The sequence below is a fragment of the Leopardus geoffroyi genome, chromosome B1, assembly GCF_018350155.1.
Source record: "Leopardus geoffroyi isolate Oge1 chromosome B1, O.geoffroyi_Oge1_pat1.0, whole genome shotgun sequence".
NCBI classification, from domain to species: Eukaryota; Metazoa; Chordata; class Mammalia; order Carnivora; family Felidae; genus Leopardus; species Leopardus geoffroyi.
In genome coordinates this window covers 119,590,090-119,612,876 of record NC_059327.1, presented here as the reverse complement: position 1 = coordinate 119,612,876, position 22,787 = coordinate 119,590,090, and the positions used below count along the sequence as shown (strand labels likewise).

General features: G+C 40.0%; 1 protein-coding gene across 3 annotated transcripts in view; it reads left to right on the top strand.

Annotated features, from left to right (window-relative positions):
- The window catches only part of NFKB1 (nuclear factor kappa B subunit 1), a 119,506-nt gene that overhangs the window by 78,784 nt on the left and 17,935 nt on the right, over positions 1 to 22,787 (top strand). For all 3 annotated transcript variants that reach the window (XM_045471713.1, XM_045471722.1, XM_045471732.1), the window contains 8 exons: positions 1,502 to 1,660; positions 3,808 to 3,912; positions 6,352 to 6,443; positions 8,552 to 8,690; positions 16,425 to 16,568; positions 17,906 to 17,995; positions 19,733 to 19,918; positions 21,060 to 21,201. In XM_045471713.1, coding sequence (XP_045327669.1) covers positions 1,502 to 1,660; positions 3,808 to 3,912; positions 6,352 to 6,443; positions 8,552 to 8,690; positions 16,425 to 16,568; positions 17,906 to 17,995; positions 19,733 to 19,918; positions 21,060 to 21,201 — 1,057 coding nt within the window. The remainder of the gene's footprint in view (positions 1 to 1,501; positions 1,661 to 3,807; positions 3,913 to 6,351; positions 6,444 to 8,551; positions 8,691 to 16,424; positions 16,569 to 17,905; positions 17,996 to 19,732; positions 19,919 to 21,059; positions 21,202 to 22,787) is intronic.

Genomic DNA, 22,787 nt, shown 5'->3' with positions numbered 1-22,787 from the left:
CTTTCAACTCCAATCCTTGTCCTACCACACGTACAAAAGTGTCTGCTTTTAAGCCTTGTCCATTGGTCTGGTAATCCTGTGATCACCTCCTACTCCGGCAACCCCAAATCGATCACTGTTTTTCCATTGAACATGTTCTGACATCCAGACCCAAAACCTTCCCATCACCTCTGAACCCTTCTTGCCTGTGTTGCATCTCTAGTCTGTGGCCCTGCTCTTCCGTGCTCTCTCGCACACTCCACTCCTCCCTCCATTTTCCTTGCTCTGCTTCTGTCCCTCCCCACTTGTGATCCAGTGTATACCCTGTGACCAGATGGGTCTCACAAAAGCCTACACCTCACCACCGCTCAGTATTGCCCTGCTGCCTACAAAATCCCAATTCTGTACGTTGGCCCCAGTCTGCGTTTCCAACTGTTTCCCACTGCATACCTTCTTGTCAAACTGAGTTATTCCACAGAGGCACCATGGTTTCTCACTTCCTCACCATGGCACATTCTTTCTATTCTTGCTGCTCCCTCTTCCTGGAATGCCTTCCTTTACTCTCTTCATGAGTTCAAGTTGTACCATCCCTTCAAGATTTAGAACATACATCTCCTCTGTTCCAAAGCCTCTGGATGCTCCCCTCCTTTGCAATTCCATACCTCTTCATCTGTAGCTCTTTTATAGTACTCACCACTTGAATTATCACCTCTGATGATGTAGTAAGTTAAATATGACTATATCCATCAGCACAAAAGCTCCACCAGGAGGCAAAGGAGGAGTCAAATGCAGTTGAGTCATTCACTTTCTCCAGAAGCACTTTTTGAGTACCTGCTATGTGCCAGGCACTGTGCTGGGCACTGTGGAATGAACGTAGTGCCTGTGCTCACAGAGCTTTTGGAATACTTAATTTTCACAGCTTGCAATACAACTGGTGTGTAATCAGCTTGTTGCATTCCATTATGTCACATCTTTTCTGTCTTTAATTGTAGGGAGAAAAAGGAGAGGTCAGGGGAAGATAAGAAAGAGGAGGGGCAATTTGGGGGCACCTGGGTGGCTCTGTCCAAGTGTCCAACTCTTGATTTCGGCTCAGGTCATGATCTCACAGTTCATGAGATCTGAGCCCTGCCTCGGGCTCTGTGCTGACATCGCGGAGCCTGCTTGGGATTCTCCCTCTCCCTCTCAGTGCCCCTCCCCTGCTTGTCCTCTCGCTGTCTCTCTCCCTCTCTCTCAAAAATAAATAAACTTAAAAAAAAAAAAAGAAGAGAGGTAATTTGATACACAGAGGACACTTTTTACTGTAATCCAGAGAAAATCCAAGTCTTCTTTTGATGCCTTTAATATGGGTGATATAAATGAGACAATTTTTAAAATTTTATTAGCAATACAAATACTTGCAGAAGAAAAAATAGAGTTATTTTAACTTATGTTCTTTATTTGGGCCTTACAAAAGCATCTTATCTAAAACATGCTCACGTTACTCTTTCCCTGGGTATGAATGCACGGTGCTGTATGGTCCTAGATCGGGAAAAGGAAATCATCCGCCAGGCAGCTCTTCAGCAGACAAAGGAGATGGACCTCAGCGTGGTGCGGCTCATGTTTACAGCTTTTCTCCCGGATAGCACCGGCAGCTTCACAAGGCGCCTGGAACCCGTGGTATCGGATGCCATCTATGACAGCAGTGAGTCCTTGAATTCTAACAGGAGGCAGCTTGGTGTAGCATTAAGCACCGACTTCTAACCCTACCGTTGGCAGTTACTTACTAGCTCAAAGTCCCAGGACAAGTAATTTAATCACTTGGAGCCTCACATTTATTGTCTACAAAATGGAAATGCTAAATTCTAGCTTAAAAAGTTAATGTCTAGGCATGCCTGGGTAGCTCAGTCAGTTAAGGGTCCGACTCTTGATTTCAGCTCAGGTCATGATCTCCTGGTTTGTGGAATCAAGCCCCTGTGTCAGGCTCTGCACTAATAGCGAGGAGCTTGGTTAGGATTCTCTCTCTCTCTCTCTCTCTCTCTCTGTCTCAAAAATAAATAAACTTCGGGCACCTGAGTGGCTCAGTCGGTTAGGCATCCGACTTCAGCCCAGGTCACGATCTCGCGGTCCGTGAGTTCGAGCCCCGCGTCGGGCTCTGGGCTGATGGCTCGGAGCCTGGAGCCTGCTTCCGATTCTGTGTCTCCCTCTCTCTCTGCCCCTCCCCCGTTCATGCTCTGTCTCTCTCTGTCTCACAAATAAATAAAAACGGTAAAAAAATAAATAAATAAATAAATAAATAAACTTAAAAAAAAGTTGATGTCTAGATTAGAAGTGAATGTTATGAGGTGCCCAATAAATATGGTTATCCTTCCCCACATGTACATGTTGGTCTCTTACATGCCATTTCACAATGGCAAATCTTTTATTATTTATGAATTCCTATACTGTTGGTACTCTCAGATAGAAAAATATCTCAATATTTTTCATTGAGGCTCTAAAGAGATGTTAATAAAAACAACTGTTATTCTAGTCCATCTTCATTCTTACATAGTACAGCTTTTATCGAGATAGGAAGGTTGGCTGAATGAGTAGCATAGATAGTACATGGCTTCAAAATTCTATTTCAGTCTGTACTTCCTAGAACTTTTTTAAAAAGTTTCACAATGGGGCGCCTGGGTGGCGCAGTCGGTTAAGCGTCCGACTTCAGCCAGGTCACGATCTCGCGGTCCGTGAGTTCGAGCCCCGCGTCGGGCTCTGGGCTGATGGCTCAAAGCCTGGAGCCTGTTTCCGATTCTGTGTCTCCCTCTCTCTCTGCACCTCCCCCGTTCATGCTCTGTCTCTCTCTGTCCCAAAAATGAATAAACGTTGAAAAAAAAAAAAATTAAAAAAAAAAAAAAAGTTTCACAATGGTCTTCAGCATTTACCATGCAGATTTCTTGTTTGCTATGTACAGGATTTATTGAACAAATATTTCAAAAGAGCCTGCAAGCATGATATTTAGGCTCACTGAAAGTTTATAGAGTTTGGTCTAAGTAGAAAACTCCATGCCTCTAGTACAACAGCTAACTGATTTCTCTAATTTCAACAAGTTTGAAGGGAAGTGAAAGAGTTATAATATGGTGTAGACTTGTATACTAAAGATCACCTTAAAATGCAGCTGTGGGAGCAAAAAAAAAAAAAAAAAAAAAAAGGAAGCTTTGTACTATTACCACAAGAAACTTTTGCCCCTAACCACACAGAATTCTAATTTAGTCTGGGGAAAAGAAATATTACAGCTCCATTTTTCTTTTCTGTAAAATAAGGATGTATAAATAATTTAAGAAAATTGTGCTTTTTCTACATTTTTAAGACTCTTATAAATAGTATATCGGTATCATGGAAATAATTGAAGGTCTTGACCCAAATGAAATTCCACGAATCCATTGGTTTGGAACTTCCTGAAACATCAGAAAAACTCTTTCTCTTTCTGTATGAATCTTTCTTACTGTGTTAGTAGAAGAAACAAACACTGTTCTTTCTGCCCCATCTGTTTGAGTGGTAATGAATGATCCATGCTCAAGAAGACTTCTGAAGACTTGCGAAGGTTTTTTTGTTTTATTTGTATCCTTGTTAAAGCGATATGAATGAAAGCATCTATTTGTTTTTTTAATTAAAGTATAATTAACATACAGTGTTATATTAGTTTAGCATGTACAACATATTGATTAAACAATTCTGTATATTAATGCTCGTCACAATAAACTATTTAAACTTTCTTTTGGTTAATGTGTGCTAAGAGCAGTCTCCCATAAGAGACTGGCTTGTGAAGCTGAGGATAAACCATGATGTTTGTTGTTTTTCTCCTGTGGACAGAAGCCCCCAATGCGTCCAACTTGAAAATTGTAAGAATGGACAGGACAGCTGGATGTGTAACTGGAGGGGAAGAGATTTACCTTCTCTGTGACAAGGTTCAGAAAGGTAAATATATGCTCCAGTCTCAAGGTGTGAAATGTAATTCTGAGTGTGTCTGTGAGTCCCTTTTTGACAGTAAATCCCATAATATCCCTCTTCTGCCATAGAAATCCTTTAGAAAATTTACACATTTCACCTCTTCCAAATATGTCTGTGTTTTTTTAGCCCAACTAATTCATTTAAAAAATTTTAATAGTAGTGGGACACCTAGTTGGTTCAGTTGGTTAAGTGTCTGACTCCTGATTTTCGGTCAGGTCATGATCTCCTGGTTCACATGTTCGAGCTCCACATCGGGCTCGGGATTTTCTCTCTCCCTCTCTCTCTGGCCCTCCCTACTCATGCTTGCTCTCTTTCTCAAAACCAATAAATAAACATTAAAAAGATTTTTTTTTTCAATAGAAGTAAAGAGAATTAAGAAAATAATGACAATTGTAATCAGTGACATTTAAGTGTTTCTGTACTTTAAATTTTGCTATCTGAACTTAGTTAAACTAAAATAAATGAGTAATAATAGTTCATGCTTCACACTCACACACACACACACACACACGCATGCACATGGACACAGAATAAATAATGCTTTACATAGTATAAAATCGTTTATTTTGTTTATCTTGCACGGTTTTGTTGCAACACTGAGAGAAGCTGAGAGAGCTTCTCCAGATACTTTCATGTGACACTCTGATGTCATTAAGAAAAAGAAAGAGAATAGGAACCGTGGGGAAATTCTCAGAGCATGTGTCTCAGAATTTTCACTTTCAGAAAACATTCTTGGCATTTACCTTTCATTAGCTATGATACAAGATATATAAATTAGCAAAAGCTGAAGGAGATTGTGTTATTTTCTCAAACAACTCATTTTTAAAATACAGTGATAGAATGTATAGTGTAATAAAGATCTACTCACTACAAAATGATGAGCATTTTCAAAGTAAGGAGTGCGTAACCAAAAATATAGCTCCTAAATAAAAGAATGATGACTTTAAAAAAAGAAAATTCTCATTTGAGGCAAATGGCCTGAGGTTAAAAAGTCAGAAAAAATGGGATCAGATTGTAAGGTAAAGGCATATATCTTTATCCAAAAAATGTTTACACTTTCTGTGCATATCCTGGTATTAGTCTTTGTATCCAAGTAATATGCATTTCCAAATTCTTGGTGTGCATACAGTGAGTAAACACAATCTGAGTACCTTTATTTGTAAATGTGATTCTTAATCATTATCATTACATTACATCTCTTATTAAAAGAAGTGTTATAGCTGCCTGTCTTAAAGCATCTTAGTAACTAGATTTAAGGAAGTCCTACCTGAAAGAAAGGGAATCAACCAGGAGATAGCGAGATGTTTTATCCACCTCCAACCCCAACATTTCTAAAATTCTGTGGGTGTTTTTGGTTTTGTTTTTTTGTTTTTTTGTTTGAGAGAGAGAGAGAGTATGATCAGTGAAAGGACAGAAGGAGAAGGAGAGAGAGAGAATCCTAAGCAGGCTCCACGCCCAAGCTCACAAGACCATGAGATCATGACCTGAACCAAAATCAAGAGTTGGATGCTTAACTGACTGAGCCACCTGGGCATCCCTAAAATTCTATTTAAATAGAAATATGAACTTAGTTTTCATAAGTCAGTAGTGCGGTCCCTCCTATAAAATGGGAAGTGAATCCAGAGAGATGTCAATCTGAGTTATATTGTCATATTTCTGCAGAAGTAGAGTCCATGATGCAAGTGTGAAATTTAGGCAGTCTAATCCAAAGGGGCTTGACCAATATAATATTTGTAACAACTTCTCAATGTGGACTGATAAAGTATTGTAGGGAAGCAGCATAGTAGAATGATCGTGAGCCTGGATGGAGTCTGTGTTCAAATTCTGGCTTCTCCATTTACTAGCTGTTCAACCTTGGATGAGTTACTTAATCTCTTTGCACTCCAGTTTCTCTTCTGCAAAATGAGGATATTAATAGTACACCTGCATTTCAAAGTTATTGTGGGGGTTAAGTCAGTTAATGTATACATATAATTCACTTAAATTAGTGCTTGCCATGCAGTTAACTTCATGTAAGTTAAATATTATCATGTAGATCTATAGGGAGTTTGAACCACCTTTTGGGGTTCTGATATTCCTCAATATCCTTCATGATCCTCAGGAATGATTTGGGTTAGTGATGGAGAAGTGAGAAAGGCAAAGACTGATTAAGAGAAAAGTCAGACTGAATAGGTAAATCTAGTATTCTCTCAATGTAAATGAAACTCAGGGTCCATTACTGCGGTAACTAATAAAGAAAATTTCAGTAACTTTGAAAATTTCAAATGATTTAAAAGTCTATTTCTTAGTAACTACTTTTTTAAATGTTTAAGTACATTGTAGGTAAAATCTTGAACCAGCTGAAAGTTTAGCATGTTGTGAAATATTATTATGTGAAATTAAACACCTGAATGTGACTGTTTGCAGATGACATCCAAATTCGATTTTATGAAGAGGAGGAAAATGGTGGAATCTGGGAAGGATTTGGAGATTTTTCTCCCACAGATGTTCATAGACAAGTAAGTGGATGATGATAATGCTGATGATGATGATTTTGCATTCTCTGTCTCGTTGAAATTCAGTACTTAATTTCCATATATGAAAAAGGAAAAATACTTATTTAACTTTCATAAAAGAGTACTATTTTTAAGACTCTTGCAGGTCTTCCAGAAAAGTCACCTACCATAGAATTATGAGCAAAGCCTTAGTCCATTGGCTCTGAAACCATGTCAAGACATTTCATTTGGGTGTCTGATCACCTAACCATTAAGGCAGTGGCCCTTGGGTCTGTTAGTGGAAATATTTTAAGTTTTTGTATTAGACTGCTCAGACTGCCATGACAAAATACCATAGATTAGGTGTATTAAACAACAGAAATTTATTTCATCCCAGTTCTGGAGGTTAGAAGTCCCAGATCAAGGCCCAGCAGGGTTGGTTATTGGTTTAAAGCTCTCTCCTCCTGGCTTGCAGACAGCTGCCTCTGGCTCTGTCCCCACATGACAGAAAGAGAGAGAGAGAGACAGAGTAAGCTCTCTGGTGTCTCTTCCTATAGGAACACTAATCCTATCCAATCACAACCCAACCCTCATGATCTCATTTAACATTAATTATTCCCATAAAAGCCATTTCCCCAAATAACGCCACACTAGGGGTTAAGGCTTCAAAATACGAATTCTGAGGGAACACAATCAGTCCGTTACGGTGTTCTACCAGAGTAATTATGACAACACTTTTGAAAAGGTTTTCTGATGAAAAGTATTGAAAGGAAGAGTCTTCTACTATAGGCTGATATCATCATGATAAATCAAGATTTCCCAGTGACAACTGAGTGTATGACTAAGAGATAGAAATGCTATATCCCCGTCTCCATCACTCTGAGTGATTGAGAAATACTATTTCACACACACAAAATTGGAAACAATCCAAATGGCCACCAATAAGTGGCCAGTAAATAAATTATGGTGTGTCTGTGTGATGAACTATTACGCAGTTATTAAAGAGAATGTGTAATCTCTGAATATGGAAAAAACCTCAAACATACAACATTAAAAATTTTTTAAAGATATAAAACCAAGCGATGTCAGAAAGATTGAATGTTCACGTTTGTATATGCATAAGGAAACTATGGAAGAATACAAAAAGAATTAATAATTTCACTGTGTTTACCTCTGGGAATAGGCACACAGTGGGGACAACCTAGATGGGGGACGGGAGTTGGCAAGGAGAATTTTCACTATATGCCATTGTATACCTTTCTGTATTTTACAAAGTCTTGAACCTTGTGAATACACCACATAGTGAAAAGAAAAATCAAACAAGAAAGTGTAAAAATGCCTAACTATTGTGGCACTGACAGAAATTAATGAAGAGGTTGTCTTAGAGGTGTTACAGAATGCCCTCTATCCCTAGAACGTTGGCCATCCTCCCTTCAAAATACATGGACCCTGTTAGGATGTCTCTGCAGGATTTAGCTTCCTCTTCTCATCAGCCAACCTGTGGGCTCATTGTAGTAGCACATTCTTCACTCTCTCTTTCGACAACCAGTCTTTCTGATGTTGCCTTGTAAATAATTTTGGAGCACTTTAAGGCTGATTTAGAAGAGAAGAAGGAGGTGTATGCAATGCATTTTACTCACATGATTATTTTCAACTGGAAGGCATTTCAAATATTAGACAAAAATAAAGATTTGCAAAATATTAGCATAGTCTCATTTTAAATTTTTTTTTAACGTTTTATTTTATTTTTGAGACAGAGAGAGACAGAGCATGAACGGGGGAGGGGCAGAGAGAGAGGGAGACACAGAATCGGAAGCAGGCTCCAGGCTCTGAGCCATCAGCCCAGAGCCCGACGCGGGGCTCGAACTCACGGACCGCGAGATCGTGACCTGGGCTGAAGTCGGACGCCTAACCGACTGAGCCACCCAGGCACCCCTAGCATAGTCTCATTTTAATTCACAGTGGCAATTTAATCACAATGTATGAGTATAGAATTCTGAGTTTGTAACTTTCTTTAGGATGCTGTATTTTTTAGTTTAATTAAACATAATTATTAATACGTTTAATGAGTAGCATTGCTGGAAAAACAAAACGTAGGCCTACCCTAATGTTTGGGTCTTTGTATCCTGCAGTTTGCCATCGTCTTCAAAACGCCAAAGTATAAAGATGTCAACATCACAAAACCGGCTTCCGTATTTGTCCAACTTCGGAGGAAATCTGATTTGGAAACTAGCGAACCCAAACCTTTTCTCTACTACCCTGAAATCAAAGGTAATTGGGTTACTTACATTTTTGTGACTGTTCCCATAAAAGGACAAAGCTGATTAGAAGAGATTAGTTGTTCACTTCCTTTGAATGGCTTCCTAGGAACTTGCCCCTGGGCCCATAGTACTTATTTTTAGAGAAGAGAGAAGTAATATACTATTTTAGGGTCATGGAATTGAGTCCAGCCTTTCAAAATAATCTTATTTTTACCAAGCTTATATGAGATTTAGACAGTTGAGAATTCGTCTTTGAATCTGAGAATCTGTCATTTATTGAGGATCTCGGGGTTTGGGCAGTTGAGATGGACCTTATGATAAGGCTTGCTGTTCAGGAGATTCAGCCCCTCTATCATCTGGCCTCAGGCGATAAAACAGGATACTCAGCCACCATGCAGTGCAGAACCATAAAAATGAATAAAGCACCATTCTTTTCCTCACAAAAGATACCCCGAGAAGGGGAGATAGTCTCCTTACATATTTATAATGTGATTTATGATTTTGATAAGCTCCAAAAGGGAAGCATCTACAAACACCTATGAGAATGCCAAGGAGAGAGGACCCTTAATTCTATAGAAGCCACCAAGAAGTAGGCTTCTTCAAGGTCCTTCAACCTGGGGGTGTATTCCAGTAGTTAGGTGAGAAACAAGGAAGGAAAGTGTTTCCTAGGCTTGGAAACTTGAGGAGCTGAACAATTAATGTTAGTTCAGAGAGAAGTGAGCCTTTTGGGCACGGAGATGGACCACTGAAGACCAAGACAGGTAAGGAAGGCCAAGGCCAGGCTCAGAAGTGCTGTGATTGGCAGCTGAAGAATTCTGATTGATCTGGATAAGGGAATTACCAGGCCTATTTGGGTTTGGAATGATGGCTCTGACTTCCTTATATGGACACTGAGGGAACTGTCTGAGCAGCAGATGAAGAGTCTGAAGAGTAATGCAAGAATCCAAGTGAGAGGGGCGCCTGGGTGGCGCAGTCGGTTAAGCGTCCGACTTCAGCCAGGTCACGATCTCGCGGTCCGTGAGTTCGAGCCCCGCGTCAGGCTCTGGGCTGCTGGCTCAGAGCCTGGAGCCTGTTTCCGATTCTGTGCCTCCCTCTCTCTGTGCCCCTCCCCCGTTCATGCTCTGTCTCTCTCTGTCCCAAAAATAAATAAAAACGAAAAAAAAAAAAAAAAAAAAAGAATCCAAGTGAGAAATGGGGAGGTTCCTAAAGGTATTAGTGTAAGGAATGCAAGGAGACAGTGGCGTTAAGCCCCAGATGCTGGTTGAGGTAGGAGGTGAAGGAGAAATTCAGGAGTCACAGATGGTTCTAGGAATCCCAGCCTAGGAAGGTTGTTACATGGTTGAGTTGGTGAAAGAATCCAGGGAGCAAAAGTACGTTTGAGTGGACAGAGAGGGAGCTCAATTTAAAACATGTTGCATTTTTGGTTCCTCTGGCAAATTCCTAATCCAATCAAAAGGCAGGACTGGAACTCAAAAGGGCAGGGTGGGAAATTCAGCATTGAGTGTATTTAATAGGCCCCTAAATGGGAAAATTGCTCAAAGATATTTCTTAACCTGGAGTCCACTGACCCCAAGAGGTCCAAGGATAGAAATGGATTTTAATATAATCAGCTTTTTTTGTAATTTTACATATTGATAGGTATGATTCTAAGAAAAGATCCGTAACACTTCACAAGACTGAAAAAGGGGTTATGGCACAAACAAAATCAGAAACCCCTGGATTAGAGGGAAGTGAGATCATAGTGGGAGGTCAATGAAATGATCGTCACAGAGCACCCAGGTCCTGGCTGATGTCTGAAGCCACAAAGGTGCTGCAGTGATGATCCACATGAGTGTTGGATCCTGTGGTAGCAACATGTGATGTGTGATCCTTGAAGAGGGCTTCTTTGCCTGTAACTCATGTTGTGGTGGGAGCATTTAGAAGATGATTCCATGAGTTCTTGTTTCTTCTCAGAGATCGTGACCTGTTTACTGATGGTCCCGATTCACAGCATTCCATTACTGTGGTGTGAAAACATTATCAACATAGAGCCTTTTTTCCCCCCAGTCCACATAAGATTTCATGCAAAATCCCAGTGCATACACCTGACAGGCTCTGGTTAAAGTGGAAGTGGAGAGGGTTGCCTGGGTGGCTCGGTTGGTTGAGCGTCTGACTCTCGATTTCAGTTCAGGTCATGGTCTCACAGTTCATGAGTCCGAGCCCCATGTCAGGCTTTGCGCTGGCAGCTTGGAGGCTGCTTGGGGTTCTCTCTCTCCTTCTGTCTCTGCCCCTTCTCCACTTGCTCTCTCTCTCTTACTCACTTTCTCTCTCAAAATAAAGAAAAAGCATTAACAAAATTAAATAAATAAATAAATAACTACCGTGGAGGCGGGGAGCCAGCCCACCTGCCCTCACTTCCCCACCCAGCAACAACCTGAGGTCTTCCAAATGCTTCAGTCTGCATAAAAATGAAAATCACTGCTTTTGATTCAACAGTCTTTTTTAAATAGACACAGGAGAGAAATTTTTGGCCTTTCTGAGGGAAAAAATTAATTTCTTCTCCTAAAATATGTCTTAACATAATGTCCATTTTTTTCAATACAGAGAATTATGTTTAAAAAGGATACCCAGATTACCTACACATGTATGCATCGAGAAACATTCAAAGCTGAGCTTGGTTTCTAGGCTGCCAGTCTACCTTTTCCAGTGGTATTTGTCCATCAAAAGAGTGAGATACAGCAAGGGCATGTTCAGATGTTCATTCATAATAGGATCTATCAGATGCTCAGGTTAGAGAATGGGGTCTCCTGAAAGTTCAAATTCCTACCTGTATGCTTCAAGCACTTCCAGGCTGTCATTGACTAAAAGCTCCATGTAATACAAACAAATAAGAAGAATCATCTGGAAAAATAAGAGTTAAAAAGTTGAGCTCCACAGAAAGAATGGCCACCATATATTTTGACGTATATTTATTCATTGTGAGATTGGAACTGTTTTATTGAAGGTAACAAATTACCTTGGTCAGTAAAACTTTCTGGATTGTAAATCCCAAAATGAAATAATCACAAGGAGAAATAATCACACCACACATATAACCAGAAAAGTAGTGGGCCGGGGAGCCTGGGTGACTCAGTCAGTTTAATATCCAACTCTTGATTTCAGCTCAGGTCATGATCTCACAGTTCATGAGTTCAAGCCCCACATCAGGCTCTGTGCTAACAGCGTGGAGCCTGCTTGGGACTCTCTCTCTCCCCCCTTCTCTCTGCCCCTCCCCTGCTCTCTCTCTCACTCTCTCAAAAATAAATATTTTTTAAAAAAGAGAGAGAAGTAACAGGCCATTTAATATAAGAGTAAGTGGGGGCACCTGGGGCGCTCAGTTGATTGAGAGACCGACTTCGGCTCAGGTCATGATCTCTTTAGTTTGTGAGTTCAAGCCCCGCATCGGGCTCTGTGCTGACAGCTCAGAGCCTGGAGCCTGCTTCTGATTCTGTGTCTCCCTCTCTTTCTGCGCTCCTCCCTCACTCATGCTGTGTATCTCTCTGTCTCAGAAATAAATAAACATTAAAAAAATTTTTGTTTAGGGGCGCCTGGGTAGCACAGTCGGTTAAGCGTCCGACTTCAGCCAGGTCACAATCTCGCGGTCCGGGAGTTCGAGCCCCGCGTCAGGCTCTGGGCTGATGGCTCGGAGCCTGGAGCCTGTTTCCGATTCTGTGTCTCCCTCTCTCTCTGCCCCTCCCCCGTTCATGCTCTGTCTCTCTCTGTCCCAGAAATAAATAAACGTTGAAAAAAAATTAAAAAAAATTTAAAAAAATTAAAAAAAAAATTTTTTTTGTTTAAAAATAATATAAGAGTAAGTGTATGAAAATGAATTAAAACTATACAACCCAGGGAATCTTTGTGTACATTTCTCAGAGGTCATTGAACACACCTTCCCTGCCCCAGCCCCTGCAGTCATTCCCTGTGTCAATTTTGTGTAGTTCATTATTTTCATCAGTAAGCAAAATTGTCCTATCAATGAATTTAGGTATCTATTGTCTTCTTCCACCCTCCAATAGGAAGAATATTCTTTAGTTCATAGATTTGGTCTTTCATGTTCATTAGTACATTTCCAACATCTAGAACAGTATATGTCATGTATTTTATTTTGTTTTAAGTAGTCTCAATGCCCATGTAGGGCTTGAACTCATGACTCTGAGATCAAGAGCTGCATGCACTGCCGACCGAACCAGCCAGGCGTCCCTTAGTAGATGTCATATAGTAGATGCTGAGATATATCTGAGAGCTGGCTTTTTTTTTAAGTTTTAATTTTAATTCCAGTTAGTTAATACACAGTGCTATATTAGCTTTAGGTGTACAACATAGTGATTCAGTAATTTTATACATTACTCAGTGCTTGTCATGGTAAGTATACTTTTGATCCTCTTTACCAATTTCACCCATCCCCCACCAGTCTCCTGGTAACCACCAGTTTGTTCTTTATATTTAAGGGTCTGGTTTTTTGTTTGTCTCTTTTTTCTTTGTTCATTTGTTTTGTTTCTTAAATTCCACAAGTGAGTGAAATCATATGGTATTTGTCTTTCTCTGACTGACTTGTTTTGCTTAGCATAATACTCTGTAGCTCCATCCATGTCATTGTAAATAGCAAGATCTTATTTTTTTTATGCCACACACACACACACACACACACACAGATATAGATAGATATATAGAGATATATAGATATATAGATATATAGATATAGATATATAGATATATAGATATATCACATTTTCTTTATCCACTCATCAATTGATACACTCTTGAGCTGCTTCCATATCTTGGCTCTTATAATATGGGAGCTGACTTATTGACTGACCAACCAAGTTGCCATCCTTATCCCAAAGGCTGTTAATTTGTTGGGTGCCATCAAGGAGGACATCAGACAAAGAAATATAACATATTCCTTTCATTGTACAGAACCATCTATTCCAGAACTCGACACCTGATATAGTTATTGACCTTGTACCTCATGAAAATGTCATGGAGATGGTTGGGCTTAGGGAAGACAATTTAAATAATCGAGTGAGGGACAATTGGCAAGGGAAGAAGATAGTTGAGGAACTGCTATATGAACGGCAAAAAAAAGACCATGTGATTTTTCAGTCTGAAAAGGTGGAGAATCAGAAGAAAAGGAATCATAATCTTTAAATTATGAAAGGAATGCTTAGGATAGATGCAGACATCTTTACTAGCACACTAGAACCCAAAAAACGCGAATGAGGTACTTTTGAAGGCATACACATATCAAAACGAGGTGGATACAAAAAGTTTATCTACATTTGTGAACTAGACTATTATCTGCAATCACCAATTATTAAAGGAAGCAAAGACATTTTGGAGTGTTTCCCAAAGAATGGCAGTCTAATAGAATGGAAAGCTCACTGGCTTTGATTCTCATCTTCACTCTGCCCTGACCTCTGACAAGTCCCTTAATCATCCTAGCTTTTGTTTCCTCTTCTGTAAAAGGAGGGACCACTTAGGTCCCTTCTAGAATAGGTTGATGTTTCATAGTACAACCCATGCTGCCACTGTCAAAGGCAGACCACAGGGATACATGAATGTGATGAGACTATCTCCATGTTCAATTCTGGGGAAATTCAGGCTGGTTCTTTTATTTAAAAACTTGTCATAATGAAATATTCTGAATCAGTTTCTTGTCGTTGAAATCTTAGTGGATGTATAATAGTTAATATTTTTAAAGTGACTGAAAAATTCCCATTTTACAGTAAAATAAAACCATTGAACATCTCTGTTTTATAAAACAGAAAAAGTACATAGCGAGTACCAAATGATCTCTTTGGTAGAACACGTCAGCAGATAACATGTACTCCTGAAGATGAATAAGTTGTCTGCTTCCCTCTTGTGTTTCATATTTCTAATGAACTAATATTCTATGTGAGATCCCCAGTTTATAGGATGAGTAATAAGTATGACTATTAGTTGGTTATAGTACAACTGATGGAAAATTTTTATAAATCTGTTCAAAACCTTTGAAAAGGAAATTTGTAAAGTTTCTCTACTTTGAGGCCAACCCTTTCTAGTAGAAGCACATTCTCTTCAAAGTTGACCCACATTGGCTTTCTTCCTAACAGGTCTGGACATGATCCATTTTTAAAGGATTATTTTAAGGGTACTTTGCTATCCTACTTTTCCATGTTTCAGTCTTCCAGCTGTGCTCAGGTGACTGCAATAATCAGTAAAAGCATTCTTTCGAGCCCTGAGATGGCTGAAATAACCACCAAATTAGAAATAAGTAGAGATCTTTCTGGACATAAGCAATGGCCAAAACTAACATTGAAGAATTGGAAATAGGACAATTGTTAAGTATCAGGCTGCTGATTGAAAAAAAAAAAAAAAGAATACCACATTGCCTGTTTATTTAAACAGAAATTTTACATCACCCTTTCAGTCCAAAAGAGAGAAGGGGAAAAAAAAATACATGACAGAAAATGAGAGAAGAGAAAGGGAAACAGAAAGAAGAAACAGGAGCTCAATAATGGACCACAATGGCAGTGGGCTGGGGAGAACAGAGAGTGAGAAGCAAAAGAAAAACTACAACGACACGAGGAATGAGGAATGATAGTGTAAATGGCATCTAGACCTGGACAGCCAAAAATCTCAGAGGGCATCACTGTGTTTTAAGTCAAGTCTTTAGACTTTCGGCCTCCTGTATCTCCTCAGTCACCAATGACTACCAGTCCCTCTTTCATTGCATTCCTGGGGTCCACCCATTTGTATTATCACGGTGACCCATTCCCTTCCGTTTGCACTGTCTCTGCCTCTCACTTTGACTCTTTGTTTTGTCCTACGCACCAGTGGCAGATGAATCTTCTTAAACTAGCACGCTGTACACATCATCCCCCAGTTCAGAAACATCCAGTGGCCCTCCTGCTTGTAAACCCCTTGGGTTCACAATCCAGGAGCCCGATAGTGTGGTTCCAGTCAGCCCCACTTCTCAAGACTTTCTTATGCTAAACTCTCACTTCAGCTAGACTGATCCATAAGCACACAGTGCGCATTCTTTCCTTCATTATTTTGCCTCTACATCCCATTTCCAGCTCATCCTCCCCATTGCCCTCTCCTGATATAAAGTGGATTCTGGAAAGCTTTTCCTGAATTTTCCAGCCCATAGGTACTTCTTGGAACTTCTCCTTTGACCCCCTGGAACACTGCTTTGCAACCATAAATTTAACATAGAGAGCTTTATGATGCTATCTCTCCCAAGTCTTTCCCCCACAACCTTCCAATTGTATTGGAGGGTTCTTGACAGCAAAGACCTTGTTCATTCTTCTCTTTCTCCTTAGCACTTAGCTCACAGTAGATGCATTACAAATGTTAGTTGGTTGGTAATAGTGGTTTGTATGACCAAATGAAAAGCTCAATATTGTTTTTCTTCTCCGGTATCTCTAGTATCTTAATAATTGATGGGAAGTCTAGTCTTTCGCTAATTTGAATGACACTGGGGACTTCAGAAACTGTTGTTTCTTAACTGTAGAGAGGATTTGGGTGTGTACTGTTCTGTGGTCTCTCTGAGGCTGGTTCTCCGTCTTCATAGCCATTGGAATAAATATAATGCTTCTTGAAATTTGGCATCTCTTCCTCCTTGGGTGATTTCTGTTTCCCTTTAAGATGTTTAAAAATACCATCAGAATCAATATTCTTTCTGTGGCTAGTTGTGGAATTGAATCAGTCTTTTCTCCTTTGGTTTCTCTTCCTTTAACTACAGATAAAGAGGAAGTGCAGAGGAAACGGCAGAAGCTCATGCCTAATTTCTCTGATAGTTTCGGCGGCGGTAGTGGTGCTGGAGCTGGAGGTGGAGGCATGTTTGGCAGTGGCGGTGGAGGAGGGGGTGCCGGAGGTACGGGTCCAGGTACGAATTGAGTCTCCTCTTTCTAAAGCTTTTCCCGTTGGAGAAGCTAGAATTGTCTTTCCCTAGATTTCCCAGATGGTCTGTGGGTTGAGTGGCTGTGACGTTACTGAGTGTGACATAGGAAATTAATTAAAATGTTAATAAGTGTATTTTTTCAAAGAAATGCATGTTCATTTGGCAATATGTAGATAATACCAAAAACTCTAAGAAGAAAAACAGTCACTCAAGTTCAGTTATATGAAGAACGTGTCTATTAACGTTTTGGTGTATTTTCTTCCTTTCTTCCTCCTTCCCTCTCTTCCTTCCTTCTTTGCTTCTATACTTGTCTTGGTTTTCTTTGGCAACATTAAAAAGATTTCATGTTATATATACTAGCATTGTAGAATATCTGAAGACACATAAAATCCTGCCATCGAAGGTTAACTTCTTCTAATTTTATCCTGTGCAAACGTCACAGTAGATATTTTTTGCATTTTCATGAGTACAGCTACAATCCTCATAATGCATTGTATTTAATCTATTTACCTATGTTATTTATTATCATAAATTATTGTGTATATGGAGTCATATATGCTGCTTTTCCCTAATGGGTTAACATAAGCATTTCCTCCGTGGTAATATAAATATTATGTAAGCATAATTTCTTAAGGATCATTTTAATGACTCATATTTCACCAAGTGAATATTCCATAGTATTACTTACTTGAATGCGTTTCCTGTTTTTTATTGTTTTTACTGATCTCCTTTGTCCACGTTGTTTTTCTTTTATTCCAGACTGTTTTTGTAAATTAGATTCTTTGAAGTAAAATTACAATGTCAGAGAGTATGACCTCTAATTTTACGTACGACTTTTTATGCTTCCACCAAAAATGCATGAGCATGCACAGTGTGGTCATGTTTCCTTGAGGACTTGGTAGTTTGTATTTTGTTTGGTTCAGTTTTTCCTGCCAGACATTATTTCAAGGCCCTCTGTGTCAGCAAGTCTGAGTTTGGGTGGTGAGCACTCCCACACAACAGTGGGAGACTTTCTCCAGCATGAACTCCTCCATGCTGCCCCAGGCCTGGGCATTGTCTGAGTTGCCAAAATGTAAACTTGGTCCGAGTGGAATTCTGATCATCCCATGATCCCCACAATGTGTCTTACTAACTCACAATGGCAGCACCATGTCGGGCACTCTGCCCTCCCACACCAAAGCCTGTGCTCACCTGAGGGAAGGACACCAAACTTTGCTGACTCTTCATAAAACACACACATACACACACACACACACACACACACACACACACACACACACACAACCATCATGAGGTTTCATTTGTTTTGCTTGCCATTTCAGGGTATGGCTTCCCCCACTATGGATTCCCTACATACGGTGGAATTACCTTCCATCCTGGAACCACTAAATCTAATGCCGGGATGAAACATGGTAAGTAATACAGTTTTTTTTCCAATAGTGAAAAAAGAATAAAAAAATAAAAGTTTTATATTATTACTCATCACATTGTCATCTTGAAAAAATTTGATAAATGCAGGTAAACTGAGAAGATACTTTTGCATAAAAAAATGTTATTTCCTGTGGCAAATATAAATTCTATTCCCAATCTTATGTTTCTACTTATATATTTACTTCTTAAGTGACATGAACAAGGGGAAGAAAAGAGCATTAAAAAGGGACATATGGAGACACTTGACTAAAAAAGTCACCAAACTTAACTGTCCTCTCCTGTTTTCTTCTCAAATGCTACACTTTTGAAGACATTTTGAGTTTTATAGGGATGGCCTTTCCCCTCAAATGCATCCCTTCATGTGCAGTTGTCACATGCTGTGTTCGTAGCTTGTATTACATGTCCATTCTAGTGTACCCATTGAAGCAATAATACAATAAAGTCTTCCCATGTATTGAATGCCTGTTTGATGTCAGGTGCTATTTCTACATGTTTTAACTGTCATCTTCATGATTGCTCTAAGGAAAATAGTAATGCCTCCATTTTATGGACAGAGGACACCAACGTTCAGAAAGGTTCATTCACTCACTGAAGACACATATCTGTTATTGGCAGAACCTGGATTTGAACCAGCTCTGCTCACAAAACATAGGTGCTTTCATAGTACCTGCCAGATAATATGGTCAGACTGGAAAGAGCACAGAAATGGCATACCAAGTAACTCCCACACTACAGAATGTGACTTGATATTATGTCTTAACAACTTGCTTGGTTAATTAGCATTAGGAAAAAAATAATTCCTGTTTGTTTGGGGTGTTTTGAGAGAGAGAGAGAAAGAGAGAGAGAGAGAGAGAGAGGCTCTAGGCTCAGTGAGGAGCCCCACATGGGGCTCGATCTTTCAACCATGAGATCATGACCTGAGCTGAAATCAAGAGTTGGGTGTTTAACTGACTGAGTTACCCAGGCACCCCATAACTCCTGTTTCTTTTTTTATTGTTATTATATGTTATTTAAAAAAATTTTTTAACATTTATTTATTTTTGAGAGACAGAGCATGAGTGGGGGAGGGGCAGAGAGAGGGAGACAGAGAATCTGAAGCAGGCTCCAGGCTCTGAGCTGTCAGTGCAGAGCCTAACGCAGGGCTCGAACTCACAAACTGTGTGATCATGACCTGAGCTGAAGTCAGAAGCTTAACTGACTGAGCCACCCACGCACCCCATAACTCCTCTGTTTCTATTTAAACTTTAAAAATTCCACTTCTCTACAATTCACAGAAGAGCTTTATTTCATTTTTCTCCTTTACAAATAAACAGAATGAAATGTAAGTTTTTAAAAGTGTATATGAAATTTTTTTTAAGATCTTGAAAGTTCTTATCACAAAAAAATTGTAACTATGTGCGCTGACTAATGGTAACTCGACTTACTGTGGTGATCATTTGACAGTATATACAAATATCAAATCATTATATTGTACACCTGAAACTAATGGAATATGTCACATATAACTCCGTAAAAATGTGTCTTTTAGACGTAAGAGTTTAAAATAGCTCCAAAACAGGTTACCTATGATAGGAGTATTTTAAAAGGAATTTCAAATTATTGTTTTTCTTTTCCCTTTGCAGTAAACTTGCCTATCTTTTATCTGACCTTCGCTGAAACGGAATTATCACTTAATGGAATTTAGTGAGAAAAATCTGATGTTTCTGCTTTTATCTTAGGAACCATAGACTCCCCATCTAAAAATGACCCTGAGGGTTGCAGCAAGAGTGTGGACAGAGACGCAGTGAACCTCTCTGGGAAAGTAACTGAACCCACAGAACAAGATAAGGAGTCTGGCACTGGAAAAGATGAAGTTACCCTGACGTATACAGTAGGAGTAAAGGAAGAGAATTCTAGGTTTCAGGGTAAGTGAGTACACATGTGATTGCATTGTATTGACTGGTGAGGGGATAGGTTGGTTACAGGTATAGAAGCTATTGTCAGAAGACCGGTTTATTTTCTGTTAATCTAAAAATGATATATCAATATCTTGTTCGGTGTGCTCTTCAGAGTCCTGTATGCCTCTTGAAAAGCATGTGTCAGAGCATTTAATTCACACTTAAATTTCCATTTTCCCTGTGTTATCTCTGAATAAAGTACCAGAATATGCATATGCATTCTCCAGTCATAATTATGCAGTTTTAGGATATCGTGGGAGATAATCTAATTCATTTCCACCACAGATAACAGAGAAGTTCCCATAACTTCAATAGTCTTCTTCCTCTAGACCGTAGTTGGACCATCACACTGAAGTAGAACTTTGCCTGAAAATGAGAACTTTTCCTTTTACCTTGATGCCCTCTTTGAACAATTAGGATTAAGGGGGACAGTGCACTTTGCACGTAATTTGAACCAGTACTCAGTAGAGAAAAGAGAAGGGAAAGAGAGCAAATATTTCAGCTTAGTGGCCTCTTATGGTCTCTATCACATATTCTTTTTTTTTTTAATACCACTTTAAAAACATACAAAGCATGGTTAGGTAGGGGACTGTATAAAAACAAGCCACATACTGGTTTTGACCCTCAGGTCCAAATTTGCCTTTTCCTGACCTTGAAGCAAACTTCACAAGAACACGGATGGCTTAGGGAAAGTCTGTCTGTGGCAGAGACTGTGGTTTTTGACACTTTGCCTAACGAGACAGTGGTTTAAGACTCCAGTGAAGGATTATTTCATCAAGAGATTGATTATTTACAGTATAGTCAAGCCAATCAACATTATTTGGAGACTGATTGTTCCCCCTGAAATATCAGACCTATCTAAATTTCTTTCCCCTAACAAACCACAGACAGAGTTTTCAGATCAGCCTCTGTATTTGTCAGTAAGCCAACGTGCAATTGTGCTTTTGCTAACGAACGCAACCCAGGAGCACCGAAAGGAGCAGATGCAACTAAAACGATGTGTGTCGAGGTATCAGAACACTGGTGTTGATGGTTTTGGCCCCAGGCATGCCATACCCGTAGAGCAAGTATAGGAAACTCCACTGTGATTGTGCTCATTGCCTTGCAGATAACCTCTTCCTAGAGAAGGCTATGCAGCTGGCCAAGCGGCATGCCAATGCCCTTTTTGACTACGCAGTGACAGGAGATGTGAAGATGCTGCTGGCTGTTCAGCGCCATCTCACTGCAGTGCAGGATGAGAATGGGGACAGGTAAGTCAGGACTTTTGCAAACAAAGGTTGTTTTAGGGTAAGGAAGTGAGAAAATCATCGTATGCATACTGGCTAGGGATAAAAAGAATTGTTTAAAGGTATTGGGTCTTGTAACTAGAAGACTGTCACGGACAGTCCTGTGTCAGTGAGGTTGAATCCATAATTTGCTTCTCTGGTCCTGTGGTTCCCACCTATTGGACGTTAGAACATTTAAGCCCTCATCTAAGAGTACATCAGGCTGGGCAAGAAGGATAAGATATGTGCGGGGAATGGTACGTTTTCAAAAACCTTGCTTTATTTCTTGGGATAACATTTGGAATAAAATTTAACTAACACGTATTTATTTATTGGGTTAATAACATCTGCTTTATTTACCAAAATGAGATGACAATAAATGTGGTCCAACCAAATTCCTAAAGCACTGGTTACCCCGCCTGCACAGTTCTCCTGGTGGTAGTCTCAAGAAAAAGCCCAGTAAAGACAGCACAACAACAACGGTAACAACACAAGTAAGAGATCATTGTCATTCTTTCCCAGTCATTGGTTCCTTCCCTACTGCCTCTGCTACTGGTTACCAGTCTGGGACTGGATCAGACTCCTGTGACAGCCATAACCCACACTGTGTGGGAGTCCAACATTCCACTCAGCATGCCTCCGTTTCTGCTGTTACTGAGCTTATATTTGCAAAGCACCTGGCTTCTTTCTAAAACAGTTCTCGGAGTCCTCGCATCGAGACTCCAAAATGATCTCAAAAGCCGGTGAGAATAACAAGAGACAACAGCCCTCATATTCAAGTCAAGGGCCTTATCTAAAACTTTCCTAAAATAGTGTCAACACTGAGAAACCCTTTTCTGTAGAGGAGTTCCTGAGTGCTATGTTTTCAACCTCAGTTAAAAAACTGAATCAAACACTTTAGGAAAGTGCCAACCTCAGGGTTTCAAACAGAGACCTTTGTTCTCATTCCTTGCAACGTAACCAAGGATGTGGTATAACCACTGGCCTTGTTATACAGTATGAGAGGAACCGGTACAGCCTTCCTCATGCGATGCTGCGAACAGCAGAATGCTTTTACAGGGTTAAAGAATCCAATTAGCACTCAATAATATGGTACCACAAGAGAAAGCAGTTAACCAAGATAGAACAGGGTTTCAAGTGATATTTTCAGGGACCTGTTGCATTGATGAGCCTGAGAAAGATGAGCACATAGAAGCTAGAAAGGGCTGCTGGTATATGAAGGGAAAGTTGTGGAAAAGATTTCGGGGCACATGCATTCAAGTGGGTGCATTGAGGGGAAGATGCACGCATTCCCCTCAATGCACCCACTTGAATGCATACGCCCCGAAATCTTTTCCACAACCTTCCCATCATATACCATACACCACGCATGTGGAAGGACACATATGGAGGGACCAAAGAGGTGACCTTCCCCACCCAGCAGAACATGAATACTTAGAGTCCCCTCCTAGGACCACAAACATACTCCTCCTGCAAGCAGGCTCTCGGGGCTTGCCACAGGTAGAGGGCAGAGACGAGCGATGTGGAGAGACCAAAAAGGAGCCCTCGTAAGAATGCAGACAAAGGAAAAC